Raw genomic sequence first — 25,403 nt, 5'->3', positions numbered from 1 at the left:
AAAGTAATCGTAATAAGTACGTATACATTATATAAATACCCATGCACTGAAACGCCATCCACGCCTTCGACGTTGCCACAAATCATACAATGTTTGACCATTGTTATATTTGTCTGAAAAGATATATAATAACATTTTTAAAAGGTAATGGCCAAACATTTAGTATATTTATTATTATTATTATATTATATATAATATAATATAAGCAAAACTCCGTGTTCGTATAATGGAATTATCTTATCAGTACCTATGTTATCAGTTAATAATCCGGTGTTGTGTTTATTTTTAGAAATGCAGTAAATATTATTTGTTCACGGTAGGTATAAAATATTATTAAGTGTACATAGAGTATTGAGTATGAACTAAACAAAAGTGACATACTATTGTAGGGTGACGTCCGCACACACAATATGGTCTTGGAAATCGTAACTGCAAAAAGCGTCGTTTAAAGATTTTTGTGCACGTAGGCGTTTAAGTCTATGTCCGGATATGAACACGGAAGTACAAATGTCGTATTAACATTAAATACGAAACACGAAAAGGTGGAAATAGCGTGTATATAGTAATACACAATATCGTGAATACGGAAACGCATCGTACACGAATGAAAGAAGATGAATCCACCTCGCGTACGTACAATGTCATGAATAAACCAGTAGGTAGGTACGCGGGCTATACAAACGTTCTACTATTAATTATTATTATTATGTATTTCAAAATTGTACTCACCGGTTTTGAAAAGCGCCCAACGCAGAACACAATACGCTAATGAAAGCTAAGAAAGCTAAAAGCCTAATATTATAATATTATATTATAAAAAAAAAATATGTTTTTCTGTGCGCTTGGGTTGTGTGTTGCATGGGCGTTCGTCACAAGATGACGTTAGATAACACGGGCGCGTTGCGCGTCGCTAAAGTTGTCCCCCGCACGCCACCACTCCACCGACAAACCCGTATCAATTAATAATGGCCATACTGTAGCATTGCGTGTAACGTTTATTATATTTTATTTATAATTATTATTAACCGTCCGACACGCATTCGATACGTCGTCCCTAGGTGTTATTTGTCCAAAGCCCTAACCTACCTACCTACGAATTGAATTGTAAATGTTGTTCAAATCTATAACACTTAAACTTTATCTACACTGCGACGAAATATCGTTTAATTGGTAAATCGTACGAATCGTGTGTATTCTCACGTATCCGGTGTGTAGGTATTACCGTGTCTCCCGTCAATAATTATATATATATATATATATATATATATATGAATACTACTGTGGTGATCTGAGCATTAATATTGAATATTATAATTAATAAAGTGTATCACAGACATGCCAATATCATACTAAATAACAACACATTGGAATTTGTATATAGGTATATGTTAATATGTATAATAGCTTCTTAATAAATATTAGATAATAAAATCCAGTATTAAACATTATGCGTTTAGTATCATCGCAACAACAAAATTAGTTGTGTACATATATTATCAATTAATTTTTGTTAATTATCATTTATGCTTTGGGCAGCGAACGACCGGCTCCGTCACCCTCGGACGTCGAAACGGCGATATTCGCGAAAAAAATCGAACCCTCCGACGCACGTATTTATGCCTGTATATAGTAATACCCACATGACGGCGGCGCTCTCCGTAATCGGCTCTCGGCGTCGTCCCGCGGCCTCGGGACTCGTCCCGGAGGAAGTACGGCCGCAGGCGGCTTAGAAATTTAACAAGGAACGCGAATAAGTCTTCGACGGGGAGGGCAGACGTGTCGAAAAGGGCTAAATTTCGAATTTTTGAAAAAAACGGCAAAAAACGCGCGCAACGGCAGCGGACGTAAAGCACGTGGTCTCGGCCACGGAGGGCCCGCCGGGAAAAAAGTACAGCCACGCGCGGCCTCAAAATCTGACGGGGAACGCGAATAAGTCATCAACGGGGAGGTCCGACGTCTTCAATAGGGGTAAAACTCAAAAAAAACGTCAAATTTTCGTCAAATCCGTATATCACGATAAGGCGAAAGTGATGGCGAAAGGAAAATGACAAAAAAAAAACGCGAAAAAAAAAATTCCGAAATATCACGGCCGCCGCAAATTAACGAAATTCCCGGCGGCCGGCATCGAAACCACGACCCCCGGGTCAACCGCACCGACGCCTTACCTACCTACCTACCTACCGAGTTGAAAACTTGTGTCGAATCTATGACTCTTAAGCGGTTTCGCCGTCCCGGCGAATCGCGAACGCGGTCCCGGCGTCCGCGGAGGGCTTTTGAGCCGGCGATCCCACCGCTTCGGGCGGCGGACGACAGGCTCCGCCTCCCCCGGACGTCGAAAACGCGATATTCGCGAAAAAAAATCGGACCCTCCGACGCACGTATTTATGCCTGTATATAGTAATACCTACTCGACGGCGGCGATATCGGCGCTCCGCTCTCGGCGTCGTCCCGCGGCCCCGGGACTCGTCTCGGACGAAGTACGGCCGCGCGCGGCCTATAAATTTAGCTGGGAACGCGAATATCGCGTCGACGGGGAGGTGAGACTTTTGAGAGAGCGGCGAGACGCGACTTTAGTCGAAAAAATCGGTAAGACGGCGACGACGCCGCGCTTTCCGCTATCGTTCTCTACGCTACGGCGCTCTAAAATATTCGAGTACGGCCGCGCGAGACCTATAAACGTAACGGGGAACGCGAATAAGTGGCAAACGGGAAAGGCGGACGCCTCGAAGAAGGCTAAAACTCGAATTCTTGAAAACAAAGGCAAAAAACGCGCGCGACGGCGGCGGACGGTTTGCACGTAATCGCCACCGCGGCGGGCCCGCCGGGAAAAAAGTACGGCCGCGCGCGGTACGTAAATTTAGCGGGGAACGCGAATAAGGTCCGAACGGGGCCGCTCGGGGAACCCCGGGGGGGTAAAACTCGAAATGTGAAGAAATTTTGAAAATATCGAAAGAAATCGCGAAAAGTGATAAGAAGGAGTGATAACGCGGCGACGGCTCCGCCGCCGACGGGAGACCGCCCGTCGAATTTTTTCATTGGTAGTCTCTTACGCTGGTACGGAAAATCGACACAGGAGGCGCCACACGGGTCTTCGTTTTATACTATAAGACTAGCTCTCCGAGCGTCGCTGGGGGAGACCCCCAGACCCCCCGTGGTTGGTGAGGAGTGTTGTCGATGTCGGATGCCGCAGTGGTCTTGTGGTCTGGTCGTCAACCGAAGCCGACGCGGTGTATGGGTGATACAGAGGTCTAGTGATAGGGATCTCTGAAAAAATTAAGTGATAAGGATTTTAGATTTTGATAAGAAAAGTGGATTTATGATAAGGATGGTGGATTAGTGATAAGGATTTTGGATTTCTGATAAGGATTCTGGGTTAATGATAAGAATAGTGGATTGTGAATGGTGGACAATGTGCGACAACTGGGTAACTTCGTCAGGTATGCAATCCGACTGCGTCGAATCGCGGACAGCGTTCATTACTGTCACCGAGAACGGAAAAATTAATTACTTGAAAAAAAATTCAAAACATTTCGGGCTTCTATGCAAATCATATAGCAATCGTCTTTTAAGGGTGTCTAGCAGCTCAGTCACCTCAGTGGTCCGAGTAGGCAATCCGACTTCGTCGGATAGCAGACAATATGCGTCGGCCGGTCGTCAGGTATGCAATCCGACTGCGTCGAATCGCGGACAGCGTTCATTACTGTCGCCGAAAACGCGAAATTAGGTAATAAGTTTCGTGAAAAAAATTCAAAACATTTCGGGCTTCTATGCAAATCATATAGCAATCGTCTTTTAAGGGTGTCTAGCAGGTCAGTCACCTCAGTGGTGTGGGTAGGCAATCCGACTTCGTAAGATAGCAGACAATATGCGTCGGCCGGGTCACGTCATCAGGTATGCAATCCGACTGCGTCGAATAGCGGACAGCGTTCATAACTGTCGCCAAAAATGCAAAATTAAGTAATAAATTACGTGAAAAAAAATTATGCAAAATTCAAAACATTTCGGGCTTCTATGGAAATCATATAGCAATCGTCTTTTAAGGGTGTATAGCAGGTCAGTCACCTCGGTGGTCCGAGTAGGCAATCCGACTTCGTCGGATAGCGGACAATGTGCGACGGCTGGGTCACGTCGTCAGGTATGCAATCCGACTGCGTCGGATAGCGGACAGCGTTCTTTACTGTGAAAAAAATTTTAAACCATTTCGGGGGTCCATGAAAATCATATAGTCTCAGTCTTTTTATGGGTGTCTAGCAGGTCAGTCACCTCGAATGACGTTCACTGTAGTAATAAGGGTAGGCATCCGACAATCTGCGACGGCTGGGGTACGTCGTCAGGTATGCAATCCGACTGCGTCGAATCGCGGACAATGTGCGACGGCTGGGTAACTTCGTCAGGTATGCAATCCGACTGCGTCGAATCGCGGACAACGTTCATAACTGTTCATAACTCCCCGGGTCATCCGCACCGACGCCTTACCTACCTACCTACCCACAGAGTTGAAAACTGGCGTCGAATCTATGACTCTTAAGCCGTTTCGCCGTCCCGGCGAATCGCGAACGCGGTCCTGGCGTCCGCGGAGGGCTTTTGAGCCGGCGATCCCACCGCTTCGGGCGGCGGACGACAGGCTCCGCCACCCCCGGACGTCGAAAACGCGATATTCGCGAAAAGAAATCGGACCCTCCGACGCACGTATTTATGCCTGTATATAGTAATACCTACTCGACGGCGGCGATATCGGCACTCGACTCTCGGCGTCGTCCCAGACGAAGTCCGGCCGCCCGCGGCCTAGAAATTCAGCGGGGAACGCGAATATCACGTCGGCGGGGAGGTGAGACTTTCGAGAGAGCGGTGAGACGCGACTTTAGTCGAAAAAGTCGGAAAACTCGGTAAGACGGCGACGACGCCGCGCTTTTCGCTATCGTTCTCTACGCCGCGGCGCTCTAAGATATTCAAGTACGGCCGCGCGCGGCCTATAAATGTAACGGGGAACGCGAATAAGTCGCGAACGGGAGGTGAGACGTTTCCAAAACAGTTAAAACTCGACTTTTCGAAAAAATTATCGAAAAACGCAGGCGACGGCGGCACTCCTATCGCACGTCGTCTCGGCCGCGGCGGGACGGGCCGAGACAAAGTACGGCCGCGCGCGGCCTCACAATTTAACGGGGAACGCGAATAAAGTCCGAACGGGGCCGTCCGAGGTGCGCGAAGGCGTTAAAACACTAATTTTGAAGAAATTTTGAAAAAATTCATCAAAAGTGATAAGGCGGAAGTGATAGCGAAAGGAAAATAACGAAAAAAAAAAACGTGAAAAAAAAATTCCGGATTAACACGGCCGCCGCAAATTATCTCCGATCCCGGCGGCCGGCATCGAAACCACGACCCCCGGATCATCCGCACATACGCCTAAACCTACCTACCTACCTACTGAGTTGAAAACTGGTGTCGAATCTATGACTCTTAAGCCGTTTCGCCGTCCCGGCGAATCGCGAACGCTTTCCCGGCGTCCGCAGAGGGCTTTTGAGCCGGCGATCCCACGGCTTCGGGCAGCGGACGACCGGCTCCGCTACCCCCGGACGTAAAAAACGCGATATTCGCGAAAAAAAATCAAACCTTCCGACGCACGTATTTATGCCTGTATATAGTAATACCCACTCGACGGCGCCGCTCTCCGCACTCGGCTCTCGGCGTCATCCCGCGGCCTCGGGACCCGTCCCGGAGGAAGTACGGCCGCAGGCGGCCTATAAATTTGGCTGGGAACGCGAATATCGCGTCGACGGGGAGGTGAGACTTTTGAGAGAGCGGCGAGACGCGACTTTAGTCGAAAAAGTCGGAAAAATCGGTAAGACGCCGCGGCGCTCTAAAATATTCAAGTACGGCCGCGCGCGGCCTATAAATGTAACGGGGAACGCGAATAAAGTCCGAACGGGGCCGTCCGAGGTGCGCAAAGGCGTTAAAACACTAATTTTGAAGAAATTTTGAAAAAATTCTTCAAATGTGATAAGGCGAAAGTGATGGCGAAAGGAAAATGACAAAAAAAAAAACGCGAAAAAAAAAATTTCGAAATATTACAGCCGCCGCAAATTAACGACATTCCCGGGGGCCGGCATCGAAACCACGACCCCCAGGTCATCCGCACCGACGCCTTACCTACCTACCTACCTACTGAGTTGAAAACTGGTGTCGAATCTATGACTCTTAAGCGGTTTCGCCGTCCCGGCGAATCACGAACGCTTTCCCGGCGTTTGCAGAGGGCTTTTGAGCCAGCGATCCCACGGCTTCGGGCAGCGGACGACCGGCTCCGCCACTCCCGGACGTCAGAAACGCGATATTCGTGAAAAAAATCGAACCTTCCGACGCACGTATTTATGCCTGTATATAGTAATACCCACTCGACGGCGGCGTTCTCCGCACTCGGCTCTCGGCGTCGTCCCGCGGACCCAGGACTCGTACCGGACGAAGTACGGCCGCGCGCGGCCTATAAATTTAGCGGGGAACGTGAATAAGTCTTCGACGGGGAGGTCCGACCTCTTCAAAAGGGGTGAAACTCGAATTTAAAAAAAAAAACGTCAAATTTTCGTCAAATTCGTATATCACGATAAGGCGAAAGTGATGGCGAAAGGAAAATGACAAAAAAAAAAACGCGAAAAAAAAAAATTCCGAAATATCACGGCCGCCGCAAATTTAAGAAATTCCCGGCGGCCGGCATCGAAACCACGACCCCCGGGTCAACCGCACCGACGCCTTACCTACCTACCTACCTACCGAGTTGAAAAGTTGTGTCGAATCTATGACTCATAAGCGGTTTCGCCGTCCCGGCGAATCGCGAACGCGGTCCCGGCGTCCGCGGAGGGCTTTTGAGCCGGCGATCCCACCGCTTCGGGCGGCGGACGACAGGCTCCGCCACCCCCGGACGTCGAAAACGCGATATTCGCGAAAAAAAATCGGACCCTCCGACGCACGTATTTATGCCTGTATATAGTAATACCTACTCGACGGCGGCGATATCGGCGCTCCGCTCTCGGCGTCGTCCCGCGGCCCCGGGACTCGTCTCGGACGAAGTACGGCCGCGCGCGGCCTATAAATTTAGCTGGGAACGCGAATATCGCGTCGACGGGGAGGTGAGACTTTCGAGAGAGCGGCGAGACGCGACTCTAGTCGAAAAAGTCGGAAAAATCGGTAAGACGGCGACGACGCCGCGCTTTCCGCTATCGTTCTCTACGCCGCGGCGCACTAAAATATTCGAGTACGGCCGCGCGCGACCTATAAACGTAACGGGGAACGCGAATGAGTCGCGAACGGGGAGGGCGGACGCCTCGAAGAGGGCTAAAACTCGAATTCTCGAAAAAAAAAGGCAAAAAAACGCCCGCGACGGCGGCGCTCGGTTTTCACGTAACGGCCCACGCGGCGGGCCCGCCGGGAAAAAATTACGGCCGCGCGCGGTACGTAAATTTACCGGGGAACGCGAATAAGGTCCGAGCGGGGCCGCCCGGGGACCCCAGGGGGGGGTAAAACTCGAAATGTGAAGAAATTTTGAAAATATCGAAAGAAATCGCGAAAAGTGATAAGAAGGAGTGATAACGCGGCGACGGCTCCGCCGCCGCCGGGAGACCGCCCGTCGAATTTTTTCATTGGTAGTCTCTTACGCTGGTTCGGAAATTCGCCACAGGCGGCGCCCTCGGGTTTCTGTTTTATACTATAAGACTAGCTCTCCGAGCGTCGCTGGGGGAGACCCCCAGACCCCCCGTGGTTGGTGAGGAGTGTTGTCGATGTCGGATGCCGCAGTGGTCTTGTGGTCTGGTCGTCAACCGAAGCCGACGCGGTGTATGGGTGATACAGAGGTCTAGTGATAGGGATCTGTGAAAAAATTAAGTGATAAGGATTTTAGATTTTGATAAGAAAAGTGGATTTATGATAAGGATGGTGGATTAGTGATAAGGATTTTGGATTTCTGATAAGGATTCTGGTTAATGATAAGAATAGTGGATTGTGAATGGTGGACAATGTGCGACAACTGGGTAACTTCGTCAGGTATGCAATCCGACTGCGTCGAATCGCGGACAGCGTTCATTACTGTCACCGAGAACGGAAAAATTAATTACTTGAAAAAAAATTCAAAACATTTCGGGCTTCTATGCAAATCATATAGCAATCGTCTTTTAAGGGTGTCTAGCAGGTCAGTCACCTCAGTGGTCCGAGTAGGCAATCCGACTTCGTCGGATAGCAGACAATATGCGTCGGCCGGTCGTCAGGTATGCAATCCGACTGCGTCGAATCGCGGACAGCGTTCATTACTGTCGCCGAAAACGCGAAATTAGGTAATAAGTTTCATGAAAAAAATTGTAACATTTCGGGCGTCCATGCAAGTCATATAGCCGTCGTATATTTTTGAGTGTCTAGGTGGTCAGTCACCTCAAATGACGTTCACCGTAATAATAAGGGTAGGGTGTCTAGCAGGTCAGTCACCTCAGTGGTGTGGGTAGGCAATCCGACTTCGTCGGATAGCAGACAATATGCGACGGCCGGGTCACGTCGTCAGGTATGCAATCCGACTGCGTCGAATCGCGGACAGCGTCCATTACTGTCGCCGAAAACGCGAAATTAGGTAATAAGTTTCGTGAAAAAAATTCAAAACATTTCGGGCTTCTATGCAAATCATATAGCAATCGTCTTTTAAGGGTGTCTAGCAGGTCAGTCACCTCAGTGGTGTGGGTAGGCAATCCGACTTCGTCAGATTGCAGACAATATGCGTCAGCCGGGTCACGTCATCAGGTATGCAATCCGACTGCGTCGAATAGCGGACAGCGTTCATAACTGTCGCCAAAAATGCAAAATTAAGTAATAAATTACGTGAAAAAAAATTATGCAAAATTCAAAACATTTCGGGCTTCTATGCAAATCATATAGCAATCGTCTTTTAAGGGTGTCTAGCAGGTCAGTCACCTCAGTGGTCCGAGTAGGCAATCGTCGGATAGCGGACAATGTGCGACGGCTGGGTAACTTCGTCAGGTATGCAATCCGACTGCGTCGAATCGCGGACAACGTTCATTACTGTCACCGAAAACGGAAAAATTAATAACGTGAAAAAAATTCAAAACATTTCGGGCTTCTATGGAAATCATATAGCAATCGTCTTTTAAGGGTGTCTAGCAGGTCAGTCACCTCGGTGGTCCGAGTAGGCAATCCGACTTCGTCGGATAGCGGACAATGTGCGACGGCTGGGTAACTTCGTCAAGTATGCAATCCGACTGCGTCGAATCGCGGACAACGTTCATAACTGTTCATAACTCCCCGGGTCATCCGCACCGACGCCTTACCTACTTACCTACCTACAGAGTTGAAAACTGGCGTCGAATCTATGACTCTTAAGCCGTTTCGCCGTCCCGGCGAATCGCGAACGCGGTCCCGGCGTCCGCGGAGGGCTTTTGAGCCGGCGATCTCACCGCATCGGGCAGCGGACGACCGGCTCCGCCACCCTCGGACGTCGAAAACGCGAAAAAATCGGACCCTCCGACGCACGTATTTATGCCTGTATATAGTAATACCTACTCGACGGCGGCGATATCGGCACTCCACTCTCGGCGTCGTCCCGGACGAAGTCCGGCCGCCCGCGGCCTAGAAATTCAGCGGGGAACGCGAATATCACGTCGGCGGGGAGGTGAGACTTTCGAGAGAGCGGTGAGACGCGACTTTAGTCGAAAAACTCGGAAAACTCGGTAAGACGGCGACGACGCCGCGCTTTTCGCTATCGTTCTCTACGCCGCGGCGCTCTAAGATATTCAAGTACGGCCGCGCGCGGCCTATAAATGTAACGGGGAACGCGAATAAGTCGCGAACGGGAGGTGAGACGTTTCCAAAACAGTTAAAACTCGACTTTTCGAAAAAATTATCGAAAAACGCAGGCGACGGCGGCACTCCTATCGCACGTCGTCTCGGCCGCGGCGGGACGGGCCGAGACAAAGTACGGCCGCCCGCGGCCTCACAATTTAACGGGGAACGCGAATAAAGTCCGAACGGGGCCGTCCGAGGTGCGCGAAGGCGTTAAAACACTAATTTTGAAGAAATTTTGAAAAAATTCATCAAAAGTGATAAGGCGGAAGTGATAGCGAAAGGAAAATAACGAAAAAAAAAAACGTGAAAAAAAAATTCCGGATTAACACGGCCGCCGCAAATTATCTCCAATCCCGGCGGCCGGCATCGAAACCACGACCCCCGGATCATCCGCACATACGCCTAAACCTACCTACCTACCTACTGAGTTGAAAACTGGTGTCGAATCTATGACTCTTAAGCGGTTTCGCCGTCCCGGCGAATCACGAACGCTTTCCCGGCGTTTGCAGAGGGCTTTTGAGCCGGCGATCCCACGGCTTCGGGCAGCGGACGACCGGCTCCGCCACTCCCGGACGTCAAAAACGCGATATTCGTGAAAAAAATCGAACCTTCCGACGCACGTATTTATGCCTGTATATAGTAATACCCACTCGACGGCGGCGTTCTCCGCACTCGGCTCTCGGCGTCGTCCCGCGGACCCGGGACTTGTACCGGACGAAGTACGGCCGCGCGCGGCCTATAAATTTAGCGGGGAACGTGAATAAGTCTTCGACGGGGAGGTCCGACGTCTTCAAAAGGGGTGAAACTCGAATTTAAAAACAAAAACGTCAAATTTTCGTCAAATCCGTATATCACGATAAGGCGAAAGTGATGGCGAAAGGAAAATGACGAAAAAAAAAACGTGAAAAAAAAATTCCGGATTAACACGGCCGCCGCAAATTATCTCCAATCCCGGCGGCCGGCATCGAAACCACGACCCCCGGATCATCCGCACATACGCCTAAACCTACCTACCTACCTACTGAGTTGAAAACTGGCGTCGAATCTATGACTCTTAAGCCGTTTCGCCGTCCCGGCGAATCGCGAACGCGGTCCCGGCGTCCGCGGAGGGCTTTTGAGCCGGCGATCCCACCGCTTCGGGCGGCGGACGACAGGCTCCGCCACCCCCGGACGTCGAAAACGCGATATTCGCGAAAAAAAATCGGACCCTCCGACGCACGTATTTATGCCTGTATATAGTAATACCTACTCGACGGCGGCGATATCGGCGCTCCGCTCTCGGCGTCGTCCCGCGGCCCCGGGACTCGTCTCGGACGAAGTACGGCCGCGCGCGGCCTATAAATTTAGCTGGGAACGCGAATATCGCGTCGACGGGGAGGTGAGACTTTCGAGGGAGCGGCGAGACGCGACTTTAGTCGAAAAAGTCGGAAAAATCGGTAAGACGGCGACGACGCCGCACTTTCCGCTATCGTTTTCTGCGCCGCGGCGCTCTAAAATATTCGAGTACGGCCGCGCGCGACCTATAAACGTAACGGGGAACGCGAATAAGTCGCGAACGGGGAGGGCGGACGCCTCGAAGAGGGCTAAAACTCGAATTCTCGAAAAAAAAGGCAAAAAACGCGCGCGACGGCGGCGCTCGGTCTGCACGTGATCGCCACCGCGGCGGGCCCGCCGGGAAAAGAGTGCGGCCGCGCGCGGTACGTAAATTTAGCGGGGAACGCGAATAAGGTCCGAGCGGGGCCGCCCGGGGACCCCCGGGGGGGGTAAAACTCGAAAACGTGAAGAAATTTTGAAAATCTGGAAAAAAATCGCGAAAAGTGATAAGGCGGAAGTGATAGCGCGGCGACGGCTCCGCCGCCGCGTCCCGACCGTCCCATTGGCGGGTTCTCTGTTTTCCCACCATTATCCTCTATGCTGGTACGGGAAAACGCCATAGGGGGCGCCCTCGGGTTTCTGTTTTATACTATAAGACTAGCTCTCCGAGCGTCGCTGGGGGAGACCCCCAGACCCCCCGTGGTTGGTGAGGAGTGTTGTCGATGTCGGATGCCGCAGTGGTCTTGTGGTCTGGTCGTCAACCGAAGCCGACGCGGTGTATGGGTGATACAGAGGTCTATTGATAGGGATCTGTGAAAAAATTAAGTGATAAGGATTAAAGATTTTGATAAGAAAAGTGGATTTATGATAAGGATGGTGGATTAGTGATAAGGATTTTGGATTTCTGATAAGGATTCTGGGTTAATGATAAGAATAGTGGATTGTGAATGGTGGACAATGTGCGACAACTGGGTAACTTCGTCAGGTATGCAATCCGACTGCGTCGAATCGCGGACAGCGTTCATTACTGTCACCGAGAACGGAAAAATTAATTACTTGAAAAAAAATTCAAAACATTTCGGGCTTCTATGCAAATCATATAGCAATCGTCTTTTAAGGGTGTCTAGCAGGTCAGTCACCTCAGTGGTCCGAGTAGGCAATCCGACTTCGTCGGATAGCAGACAATATGCGTCGGCCGGTCGTCAGGTATGCAATCCGACTGCGTCGAATCGCGGACAGCGTTCATTACTGTCGCCGAAAACGCGAAATTAGGTAATAAGTTTCATGAAAAAAATTGTAACATTTCGGGCGTCCATGCAAGTCATATAGCCGTCGTATATTTTTGAGTGTCTAGGTGGTCAGTCACCTCAAATGACGTTCACCGTAATAATAAGGGTAGGGTGTCTAGCAGGTCAGTCACCTCAGTGGTGTGGGTAGGCAATCCGACTTCGTCGGATAGCAGACAATATGCGACGGCCGGGTCACGTCGTCAGGTATGCAATCCGACTGCGTCGAATCGCGGACAGCGTCCATTACTGTCGCCGAAAACGCGAAATTAGGTAATAAGTTTCGTGAAAAAAATTCAAAACATTTCGGGCTTCTATGCAAATCATATAGCAATCGTCTTTTAAGGGTGTCTAGCAGGTCAGTCACCTCAGTGGTGTGGGTAGGCAATCCGACTTCGTCAGATTGCAGACAATATGCGTCGGCCGGGTCACGTCATCAGGTATGCAATCCGACTGCGTCGAATAGCGGACAGCGTTCATAACTGTCGCCAAAAATGCAAAATTAAGTAATAAATTACGTGAAAAAAAATTATGCAAAATTCAAAACATTTCGGGCTTCTATGCAAATCATATAGCAGTCGTCTTTTAAGGGTGTCTAGCAGGTCAGTCACCTCAGTGGTCCGAGTAGGCAATCGTCGGATAGCGGACAATGTGCGACGGCTGGGTAACTTCGTCAGGTATGCAATCCGACTGCGTCGAATCGCGGACAACGTTCATAACTGTCACCGAAAACGGAAAAATTAATTACGTGAAAAAAAAATCAAAACATTTCGGGCTTCTATGGAAATCATATAGCAATCGTCTTTTAAGGGTGTCTAGCAGGTCAGTCACCTCAGTGGTCCGAGTAGGCAATCCGACTTCGTCGGATAGCGGACAATGTGCGACGGCTGGGTAACTTCGTCAGGTATGCAATCCGACTGCGTCGAATCGCGGACAACGTTCATTACTGTCACCAAAAACGGAAAAATTAATTACGTGAAAAAAAATTCAAAACATTTCGGGCTTCTATGCAAATTATATAGCAATCGTCTTTTAAGGGTGTCTAGCAGGTCAGTCACCTCAGTGGTCCGAGTAGGCAATCCGACTTCGTCGGATAGCGGACAATGTGCGACGGCTGGGTAACTTCGTCAAGTATGCAATCCGACTGCGTCGAATCGCGGACAACGTTCATAACTGTTCATAACTCCCCGGGTCATCCGCACCGACGCCTTACCTACCTACCTACCTACAGAGTTGAAAACTGGCGTCGAATCTATGACTCTTAAGCCGTTTCGCCGTCCCGGCGAATCGCGAACGCGGTCCCGGCGTCCGCGGAGGGCTTTTGAGCCGGCGATCTCACCGCATCGGGCAGCGGACGACCGGCTCCGCCACCCTCGGACGTCGAAAACGCGAAAAAATCGGACCCTCCGACGCACGTATTTATGCCTGTATATAGTAATACCTACTCGACGGCGGCGATATCGGCACTCCACTCTCGGCGTCGTCCCGCGGCCTAGAAATTCAGCGGGGAACGCGAATATCACGTCGGCGGGGAGGTGAGACTTTCGAGAGAGCGGTGAGACGCGACTTTAGTCGAAAAACTCGGAAAACTCGGTAAGACGGCGACGACGCCGCGCTTTTCGCTATCGTTCTCTACGCCGCGGCGCTCTAAGATATTCAAGTACGGCCGCGCGCGGCCTATAAATGTAACGGGGAACGCGAATAAGTCGCGAACGGGAGGTGAGACGTTTCCAAAACAGTTAAAACTCGACTTTTCGAAAAAATTATCGAAAAACGCAGGCGACGGCGGCACTCCTATCGCACGTCGTCTCGGCCGCGGCGGGACGGGCCGAGACAAAGTACGGCCGCGCGCGCGGCCTCACAATTTAACGGGGAACGCGAATAAAGTCCGAACGGGGCCGTCCGAGGTGCGCGAAGGCGTTTAAAACACTAATTTTGAAGAAATTTTGAAAAAATTCATCAAAAGTGATAAGGCGGAAGTGATAGCGAAAGGAAAATAACGAAAAAAAAAAACGTGAAAAAAAAATTCCGGATTAACACGGCCGCCGCAAATTATCTCCAATCCCGGCGGCCGGCATCGAAACCACGACCCCCGGATCGTCCGCACACACGCCTAAACCTACCTACCTACCTACTGAGTTGAAAACTGGTGTCGAATCTATGACTCTTAAGCGGTTTCGCCGTCCCGGCGAATCGCGAACGCGGTCCCGGCGTCCGCGGAGGGCTTTTGAGCCGGCGATCCCACGGCTTCGGGCAGCGGACGACCGGCTCCGCCACTCCCGGACGTCAAAAACGCGATATTCGTGAAAAAAATCGAACCTTCCGACGCACGTATTTATGCCTGTATATAGTAATACCCACTCGACGGCGGCGTTCTCCGCACTCGGCTCTCGGCGTCGTCCCGCGGACCCGGGACTTGTACCGGACGAAGTACGGCCGCGCGCGGCCTATAAATTTAGCGGGGAACGCGAATAAGTCTTCGACGGGGAGGTCCGACGTCTTCAAAAGGGGTGAAACTCGAATTTAAAAAAAAAAACGTCAAATTTTCGTCAAATCCGTATATCACGATAAGGCGAAAGGAGAATGACGAAAAAAAAAAACGCGAAAAAAAAAAATTCCGAAATATCACGGCCGCCGCAAATTAACGAAATTCCCGGCGGCCGGCATCGAAACCACGACCCCCGGGTCAACCGCACCGACGCCTTACCTACCTACCTACCTACCGAGTTGAAAACTCGTGTCGAATCTATGACTCTTAAGCGGTTTCGCCGTCCCGGCGAATCGCGAACTGCGGTCCCGGCGTCCGCGGAGGGCTTTTGAGCCGGCGATCCCACCGCTTCGGGCGGCGGACGACAGGCTCCGCCACCCCCGGACGTCGAAAACGCGATATTCGCGAAAAAAAATCGGACCCTCCGACGCACGTATTTATGCCTGTATATAGTAATACCTACTCGACGGCGGCGATATCGGCGCTCCGCTCTCGGCGTCGTCCCGCGGCCCCGGGACTCGTCTCGGACGAAGTACGGCCGCGCGCGGCCTATAAATTTAGCTGGGAACGCGAATATCGCGTCGACGGGGAGGTGAGACTTTCGAGAGAGCGGCGAGACGCGACTTTAGTCGAAAAAGTCGGAAAAATCGGTAAGACGGCGACGACGCCGCGCTTTCCGCTATCGTTTTCTGCGCCGCGGCGCTCTAAAATATTCGAGTACGGCCGCGCGCGACCTATAAACGTAACGGGGAACGCGAATAAGGGGCAAACGGGGAGGGCGGACGCCTCGAAGAGGGCTAAAACTCGAATTCTCGAAAAAAAAGGCAAAAAAACGCGCGCGACGGCGGCGCTCGGTCCGCACGTGATCGCCACCGCGGCGGGCCCGCCGGGAAAAGAGTGCGGCCGCGCGCGGTACGTAAATTTAGCGGGGAACGCGAATAAGGTCCGAGCGGGGCCGCCCGGGGACCCCCGGGGGGGTAAAACTCGAAAACGTGAAGAAATTTTGAAAATCTGGAAAAAAATCGCGAAAAGTGATAAGGCGGAAGTGATAGCGCGGCGACGGCTCCGCCGCCGCGTCCCGACCGTCCCATTGGCGGGTTCTCTGTTTTCCCTCCATTATCCTCTATGCTGGTACGGGAAAACGCCATAGGGGGCGCCCTCGGGTTTCTGTTTTATACTATAAGACTAGCTCTCCGAGCGTCGCTGGGGGAGACCCCCAGACCCCCCGGTGTTGGTTATGAGTGTTTTCGATGTCGGAAGCCGCAGTGGTCTTGTGGTCTGGTCGTCAACCGAAGCCGACGCGGTGTATGGGTGATACAGAGGTCTAGTGATAGGGATCTGTGAAAAAATTAAGTGATAAGGATTTTAGATTTTGATAAGAAAAGTGGATTTATGATAAGGATGGTGGATTAGTGATAAGGATTTTGGATTTCTGATAAGGATTCTGGGTTAATGATAAGAATAGTGGATTGTGAATGGTGGACAATGTGCGACAACTGGGTAACTTCGTCAGGTATGCAATCCGACTGCGTCGAATCGCGGACAGCGTTCATTACTGTCACCGAGAACGGAAAAATTAATTACTTGAAAAAAAATTCAAAACATTTCGGGCTTCTATGCAAATCATATAGCAATCGTCTTTTAAGGGTGTCTAGCAGGTCAGTCACCTCAGTGGTCCGAGTAGGCAATCCGACTTCGTCGGATAGCAGACAATATGCGTCGGCCGGTCGTCAGGTATGCAATCCGACTGCGTCGAATCGCGGACAGCGTTCATTACTGTCGCCGAAAACGCGAAATTAGGTAATAAGTTTCATGAAAAAAATTGTAACATTTCGGGCGTCCATGCAAGTCATATAGCCGTCGTATATTTTTGAGTGTCTAGGTGGTCAGTCACCTCAAATGACGTTCACCGTAATAATAAGGGTAGGGTGTCTAGCAGGTCAGTCACCTCAGTGGTGTGGGTAGGCAATCCGACTTCGTCGGATAGCAGACAATATGCGACGGCCGGGTCACGTCGTCAGGTATGCAATCCGACTGCGTCGAATCGCGGACAGCGTCCATTACTGTCGCCGAAAACGCGAAATTAGGTAATAAGTTTCGTGAAAAAAATTCAAAACATTTCGGGCTTCTATGCAAATCATATAGCAATCGTCTTTTAAGGGTGTCTAGCAGGTCAGTCACCTCAGTGGTGTGGGTAGGCAATCCGACTTCGTCAGATTGCAGACAATATGCGTCAGCCGGGTCACGTCATCAGGTATGCAATCCGACTGCGTCGAATAGCGGACAGCGTTCATAACTGTCGCCAAAAATGCAAAATTAAGTAATAAATTACGTGAAAAAAAATTATGCAAAATTCAAAACATTTCGGGCTTCTATGCAAATCATATAGCAATCGTCTTTTAAGGGTGTCTAGCAGGTCAGTCACCTCAGTGGTCCGAGTAGGCAATCGTCGGATAGCGGACAATGTGCGACGGCTGGGTAACTTCGTCAGGTATGCAATCCGACTGCGTCGAATCGCGGACAACGTTCATTACTGTCACCGAAAACGGAAAAATTAATAACGTGAAAAAAATTCAAAACATTTCGGGCTTCTATGGAAATCATATAGCAATCGTCTTTTAAGGGTGTCTAGCAGGTCAGTCACCTCGGTGGTCCGAGTAGGCAATCCGACTTCGTCGGATAGCGGACAATGTGCGACGGCTGGGTAACTTCGTCAGGTATGCAATCCGACTGCGTCGAATCGCGGACAACGTTCATAACTGTCACCGAAAACGGAAAAATTAATTACGTGAAAAAAAATTCAAAACATTTCGGGCTTCTGTGCAAATCATATAGCAATCGTCTTTTAAGGGTGTCTAGCAGGTCAGTCACTTCAGTGGTCCGAGTAGGCAATCCGACTTCGTCGGATAGCGGACAATGTGCGACGGCTGGGTAACTTCGTCAAGTATGCAATCCGACTGCGTCGAATCGCGGACAACGTTCATAACTGTTCATAACTCCCCGGGTCATCCGCACCGACGCCTTACCTACCTACCTACCTACAGAGTTGAAAACTGGCGTCGAATCTATGACTCTTAAGCCGTTTCGCCGTCCCGGCGAATCGCGAACGCGGTCCCGGCGTCCGCGGAGGGCTTTTGAGCCGGCGATCTCACCGCATCGGGCAGCGGACGACCGGCTCCGCCACCCTCGGACGTCGAAAACGCGAAAAAATCGGACCCTCCGACGCACGTATTTATGCCTGTATATAGTAATACCTACTCGACGGCGGCGATATCGGCACTCCACTCTCGGCGTCGTCCCGCGGCCTAGAAATTCAGCGGGGAACGCGAATATCACGTCGGCGGGGAGGTGAGACTTTCGAGAGAGCGGTGAGACGCGACTTTAGTCGAAAAACTCGGAAAACTCGGTAAGACGGCGACGACGCCGCGCTTTTCGCTATCGTTCTCTACGCCGCGGCGCTCTAAGATATTCAAGTACGGCCGCGCGCGGCCTATAAATGTAACGGGGAACGCGAATAAGTCGCGAACGGGAGGTGAGACGTTTCCAAAACAGTTAAAACTCGACTTTTCGAAAAAATTATCGAAAAACGCAGGCGACGGCGGCACTCCTATCGCACGTCGTCTCGGCCGCGGCGGGACGGGCCGAGACAAAGTACGGCCGCGCGCGCGGCCTCACAATTTAACGGGGAACGCGAATAAAGTCCGAACGGGGCCGTCCGAGGTGCGCGAAGGCGTTAAAACACTAATTTTGAAGAAATTTTGAAAAAATTCATCAAAAGTGATAAGGCGGAAGTGATAGCGAAAGGAAAATAACGAAAAAAAAAAACGTGAAAAAAAAATTCCGGATTAACACGGCCGCCGCAAATTATCTCCAATCCCGGCGGCCGGCATCGAAACCACGACCCCCGGATCGTCCGCACACACGCCTAAACCTACCTACCTACCTACTGAGTTGAAAACTGGTGTCGAATCTATGACTCTTAAGCGGTTTCGCCGTCCCGACGAATCGCGAACGCTTTCCCGGCGTTTGCAGAGGGCTTTTGAGCCGGCGATCCCACGGCTTCGGGCAGCGGACGACCGGCTCCGCCACTCCCGGACGTCAAAAACGCGATATTCGTGAAAAAAAATCGAACCTTCCGACGCACGTATTTATGCCCGTATATAGTAATACCCACTCGACGGCGGCGTTCTCCGCACTCGGCTCTCGGCGTCGTCCCGCGGACCCGGGACTCGTACCGGACGGAGTACGGCCGCGCGCGGCCTATAAATTTAGCGGGGAACGCGAATAAGTCTTCGACGGGGAGGTCCGACGTCTTCAAAAGGGGTGAAACTCGAATTTAAAAAAAAAAACGTCAAATTTTCGTCAAATCCGTATATCACGATAAGGCGAAAGTGATGGCGAAAGGAAAATGACGAAAAAAAAAACGCGAAAAAAAAAAATTCCGAAATATCACGGCCGCCGCAAATTAACGAAATTCCCGGCGGCCGGCATCGAAACCACGACCCCCGGGTCAACCGCACCGACGCCTTACCTACCTACCTACCTACCGAGTTGAAAACTCGTGTCGAATCTATGACTCTTAAGCGGTTTCGCCGTCCCGGCGAATCGCGAACGCGGTCCCGGCGTCCGCGGAGGGCTTTTGAGCCGGCGATCCCACCGCTTCGGGCGGCGGACGACAGGCTCCGCCACCCCCGGACGTCGAAAACGCGATATTCGCGAAAAAAACTCGGACCCTCCGACGCACGTATTTATGCCCGTATATAGTAATACCTACTCGACGGCGGCGATATCGGCGCTCCGCTCTCGGCGTCGTCCCGCGGCCCCGGGTCTCGTCTCGGACGAAGTACGGCCGCGCGCGGCCTATAAATTTAGCTGGGAACGCGAATATCGCGTCGACGGGGAGGTGAGACTTTCGAGAGAGCGGCGAGACGCGACTTTAGTCGAAAAAGTCGGAAAAATCGGTAAGACGGCGACGACGCCGCGCTTTCCGCTATCGTTTTCTGCGCCGCGGCGCTCTAAAATATTCGAGTACGGCCGCGCGCGACCTATAAACGTAACGGGGAACGCGAATGAGTCGCGAACGGGGAGGGCGGACGCCTCGAAGAGGGCTAAAACTCGAATTCTCGAAAAAAAAGGCAAAAAACGCGCGCGACGGCGGCGCTCGGTCTGCACGTGATCGCCACCGCGGCGGGCCCGCCGGGAAAAGAGTGCGGCCGCGCGCGGTACGTAAATTTAGCGGGGAACGCGAATAAGGTCCGAGCGGGGCCGCCCGGGGACCCCCGGGGGGGGTAAAACTCGAAAACGTGAAGAAATTTTGAAAATCTGGAAAAAAAATCGCGAAAAGTGATAAGGCGGAAGTGATAGCGCGGCGACGGCTCCGCCGCCGCGTCCCGACCGTCCCATTGGCGGGTTCTCTGTTTTCCCTCCATTATCCTCTATGCTGGTACGGGAAAACGCCATAGGGGGCGCCCTCGGGTTTCTGTTTTATACTATAAGATAAGAAGATAAGATAAGAAGAAGGTAATTCTAAAATATAAATATTATTGATAAAATTGTAAGTTAGATAAATAATAATTTATTATGAATTACACTTTAATCGTAACTTACGTAGCTATTTAGAAAAAAATTATGTCACATACTTATATAGGTATACATTATATGGTAGGTACCTACAAGCAAATAAATTAAAATTACCGAACTTAATAAAACTATAATTATTAATTACCTGTTTGTTTTCGGATTCTATCTTCAATTTTGTAAAAATTACGGATTAAATACACGGTATAATATACGACAACTTCTCATGAGCGTCGCCAAATCGGTAATGATAATAATATGATATGCGTTTCACGCACCTACCGACCCCGTCGATTATCAATTTCACCATAATTAATATTATATATCCCAAAATAAACTATAACAATAGTTTACTTAGATAAGAGCACACCAGATTTATGTAGCAGAACTGGTTTTGACCGTTGCTGCCCGGTGTCGTGCTATTCTGAATACAATATATAAATATATTTTCCTGATTTTTAATTCTCAAGTCAAAAAAGGTGCTCTGCTGTACTGTAGGCTTACTTACAAGTGGGTCACTACTCACTGTATAATTGATGGTATTAAATTTGAATTCAATGATATAATATCATTGTATAAGAAAAACGATTCTGAGCGGAGACGGTATGTCAGTTTAGGTATAAGACATATTCTATACAAATCTAGGCATTAAAAAAAAATTGACCTATAATAGGTACTATAGGTAAATTATTCATAATATCACAATATCCATTAAGTACCTACTTATAACGCGTTATACATCAACAACAAACCATGATACTATCATAGATATATTATAATACTTAGTAGGTACCTACATTTTAGTAGTTTCAAGTAATCACGAATAAATTTATACAATCACAACAAAATAACTTAAATAATTATTCTAGGTTTTTTTTATATGTAATTCGTTCAAATTTGAACTTAAAATGACTATAAAAATAAACTAAATGTTTTGGTAACAGAAATAACTACTTACGTGGAATCTTGTTTTAAATTTACAATCCTTAGATATAAAAGTTGAACATTTTACAATTGTAATTTATAATGTTACACATGATAACATAATAACTCCTATGGTACACTGTAAGTTACAACATACAGACATAACGGAATGTACCTAAAGACTAAACGATTAAAACTGCAGATTTGGTTCCAAAAATCAAAACAGCGAGGAGTGTCGTACAAATCAATACAAACGTGGAACAAGGAATGGTATAATAATATTTTTGAAAGCCTTAATTAGGGGTGATAAGATATATGAATCCCTGAGTAACTTCTAAATTGTAAAAGCGAGCCACAAGCATATTTTAAAATTATTAGCTTTATTTGATAACCAATTATAAAATTCTCGATCGAAACAGTTGGCCCAAAATTCCCAGCTTCAAAAGCTAATGGCGGCCGCCATAGTGACTTGCAAAGTTGCAAATGTCTGTTATAATAATTACCTTTCGTTTGATACCTACCCACTTTGAAGTTTCAGGTCTTTTAGAAACAGCGAGACTACTTATAAGGAGTACTTTATACCGTAGGCGTACACAGCCTTAAATTTATGGTCAAACAATAATAGTGCCATACTGCCATAACACTTCGACTGTGCTTTCATTTTTTTCAACACATCAACATATAATCAATCATAAATTAAAAAACGAATAAAATATGTGTTATTGATACCGATAAAAATAAAAAACTAATTTGAATAAAAAATGGCAACAGTAAAACTTCAAAAGTAAGAAACCACTTCTAGCGACCACCTTAATGACTTGCAAATTCTAAAACTGGACTTGCAAATACTTGCAAATGAAAAGCTATTGTTCGGTACCATTTTCAAAGTTTTAGGTCGATTTGGGTGGGCTAACTTCGTAACTTTGACAGCTCTTACTGGCCGCCCGAGTTACTTGCAAATTCTAAAAGTAGACTTGCAAATTCTTGCTATTCATTAGCTTTCGTTTGATACCTATTTTGAAGTTCTGGGACAACTTGGGTGGGCCTACTTCTAAACTTTGAAAGCTCTTACTGGCCGCCCGGGTGACTTGCAAATTCTAAAACTGGACTTGCAAATACTCGCTAGTCATAAACTTTCATTTGATACCTATTTGGAAGTTCTGAGACAACTTGGGTGGGCCAACTTCCAAACTTCAAAGCTCATAGCGGTCGTACGGGGAACTTGCAAATTCTAAAACCAGACTTGCAAATTCTGGCTAATCAGTAGCTTTCATTTGGTGCTGATTTTGAAGTTCTAGGACAAAGTAGGTGGGCCAACTTCACAAGTTCAAAAGTATATAGCGGCCGCCTGATGGACTTGCAAATTTCAAAAAGGGGCTTTCAGATACTTGCTAATCATTAGCTTTCGTTTGATACCGATTTTGAAGTTCTCGGTCAAAATGGGTGGGCTACGTGAAGTTGGCCCACCTTTTCAGTTTTTGGATTCACGGTGAAAGTTTGGACTTGCAAATACTTGCAAATAACTTGCAAAATAATGGCATAGCTTTAAAAAAAATTGAAGTACTTAGGTGGGCCAACTTCACGAACGTAACTATTTCATCATACATTTCAGAAATAAGTATTTCTTCATTTTTCATACATTCATAAAATTCTTGAGCTACGTTAGGACCAGAATATTCTACAGGTGGTTTATAATCATCATTACTATATTTAATATAATAACAAAAATTATTAGGTATATGTTTCTGATAACATTTTGTAAAAGACTCTGTATCATTTGGTTGACAAGTATATATTGGTTGAAGTGTACATTCAAAGTCAGCATAAATCACAAAAGGGACTCTTAATGAATGATTATAATTTTTAAATTCTAAAGTTTTATTATAGGGTTCTGGTAGAACTATTTTAGCAGCTTAATTATTAGCACAATAATGTTTATGGTCATTTCACTTATTTTATGTATCAAAACTATTTAAACACATTTTACACAAAAATCTTTTATGTTCATCTTTTGTAACTTGATTTCCTACTAGTTTCCATAAATCTTTAATCCAACAATAATGTCCTTTATTCACATTATCCTTATCATCCACTTTTAAATATAAAAAATCTATATGATTAGTTTTTTCGATTTTAGTTATTTCTAAAGGTGCAATTACTTTTTTATCTAAACAATAAATATAAACAGAAATATCTTTTGTTCTTTCAACAAATTTTGGAACGTCTGTGGTTTTTACTGGAAATTCAATATCTTTAAATTCTTTATCAAATTAATTTTCCCATTTTTTTATATTTAGTTACTCTTTGTCCATCTTTTTCAACAGGATGTAAAGCAGAGAGTATTGCCCAAAGAAAACATTTGTCATCTTCATTTTTAACATTTATAACAGCATGTTTATTTTGAATGTCTTTAGGTAATTTAATATACGAAGAACCTTTAAAAGGAACATATTTATTTATATTTATTCCCAAACTTAAAATTTGATGATGTCTCCATTGAGAATTTTTCATTACAAAATCTTCAATTTCATTTAGAATTTTATTTTTTTCATTTGTATAATAAACATTTAAGTCAGAATTTTTTGTTAAAATTTTATTTGTTGTTTTAAAATTACATTCTTTATATTCCATATTTTCTTTATTAGTACCTCTCTTAAATATAGCAAGAAACATAATATTAACTTTTAAATTTTGATTCTTTAGTGCTTGTTTAAGTCGTCCTATTACTGGATTATTTAAATGATTTAAAAACACTTGTACATCTTTAATACCCATGTTATTTTTAATAATATAAGTTATTAATCTACTTTTAAATGCTGTTTCTTCAGTTTTTAAAACAGGTCTAATCGTGTCGTTATTTTCAAAAATGTTTGCATTAAAATTGAAAACTTTATGTGGTTTGGGTATTCTCTTTTGTCTTGGTCTTATACCATTGTTTTGATGACGAATAGACAGCAAATGTTTAGACCAACTGTTGTATTTAACTGTTAAATTACAAATGTCACAAGTTTTATCTGCAGATCTTTGTATTCTCTCTTGTCTTGTTCTTACATTTGTTGTTGTTGTACTGTTGTACCCCTGTATGTTCGTCTAAATCGAGGTATAATTGTTTGATCTGGATCATTGTTTTGGTGACGAATAGATTTCAAATGTCTAGACCAATTTTTGTAACTAACTGTTAAGTTACATTTATCACAAGTTTTGTTATCCATTTTATTATTGTTAACATTTCCTTTAACAAAAGGTTCAATTTTATTTATATGTTCCATTTATCATATAGAATATTATTTTTTTTTTTACATTCATTTTTAATAGAATAATTTCTATTAAAAATATCATTTAAATAATATTAAGATCCCATACTAAATTCACATATTTTAATATGTTATTAACCTTTCCTAAATCTTGAATAAACTTAATATCATCTAGAAAATGGTGAGTATAATCACCTGTTGTAATAATTTGCTCATTAGCTGTTTTACAAAGTTCTAACCAAGTTGGTGAATGTAATAGTTTAGAAACATAAGGCTTTCCATTTCCAAAATCAACATCTCCTTGACTAATAATGAAAATATTTCCATCAATTGGAATTTTATTTAGATTATATTTAACATTCTCAGAATTTTCATAGTATTCAAAAACACAAAATTTCACATACCTAACATTTATTTTTTTTATACTTTTTTTTATATTATTTTGCATTAATTTCAAATAATTAAAATTTTTTAGTCTATATTGATAAATTGGTATACCCTTGTATGTTTTATTAAATCTAAAAGGTAAAATTGTTTGTTCTGTATCATTTTTTTGATGATTATAAGATTTTAAATGAGCAGCCCAATTTTTGGAACCAATTGTTAAATTACATTTATCACAAGTTTTAGCAGGATATTTTTTTTTATTTAATACATCCATTTTATTATTGATATCAATTTCTTTAACTAAAGATTCAATTTTATTTAATCCATCCATTCTTTATTATATTC

General features: G+C 46.7%; 1 protein-coding gene across 1 annotated transcript in view; it reads right to left on the bottom strand.

The window, feature by feature from the left end:
- LOC132932801 (uncharacterized) overlaps nt 1-24,541 on the bottom strand; it is a 34,441-nt gene extending 9,900 nt beyond the window's left edge. The window contains exons 1-3 of the mRNA XM_060999161.1: nt 24,469-24,541; nt 23,719-23,852; nt 40-113 (exon numbers count right to left, since the gene is read on the bottom strand). Coding sequence (XP_060855144.1) covers nt 40-113; nt 23,719-23,852; nt 24,469-24,541 — 281 coding nt within the window. The remainder of the gene's footprint in view (nt 1-39; nt 114-23,718; nt 23,853-24,468) is intronic.
- Nucleotides 24,542-25,403: the final 862 nt, after the last annotated feature.

Source organism: Metopolophium dirhodum, chromosome 1 (assembly GCF_019925205.1).
Source record: "Metopolophium dirhodum isolate CAU chromosome 1, ASM1992520v1, whole genome shotgun sequence".
In the NCBI taxonomy this organism is placed as follows: Eukaryota; Metazoa; Arthropoda; class Insecta; order Hemiptera; family Aphididae; genus Metopolophium; species Metopolophium dirhodum.
Note: the sequence above shows the minus strand (reverse complement) of the source record. Positions and strands in the feature narration are given on the sequence as shown.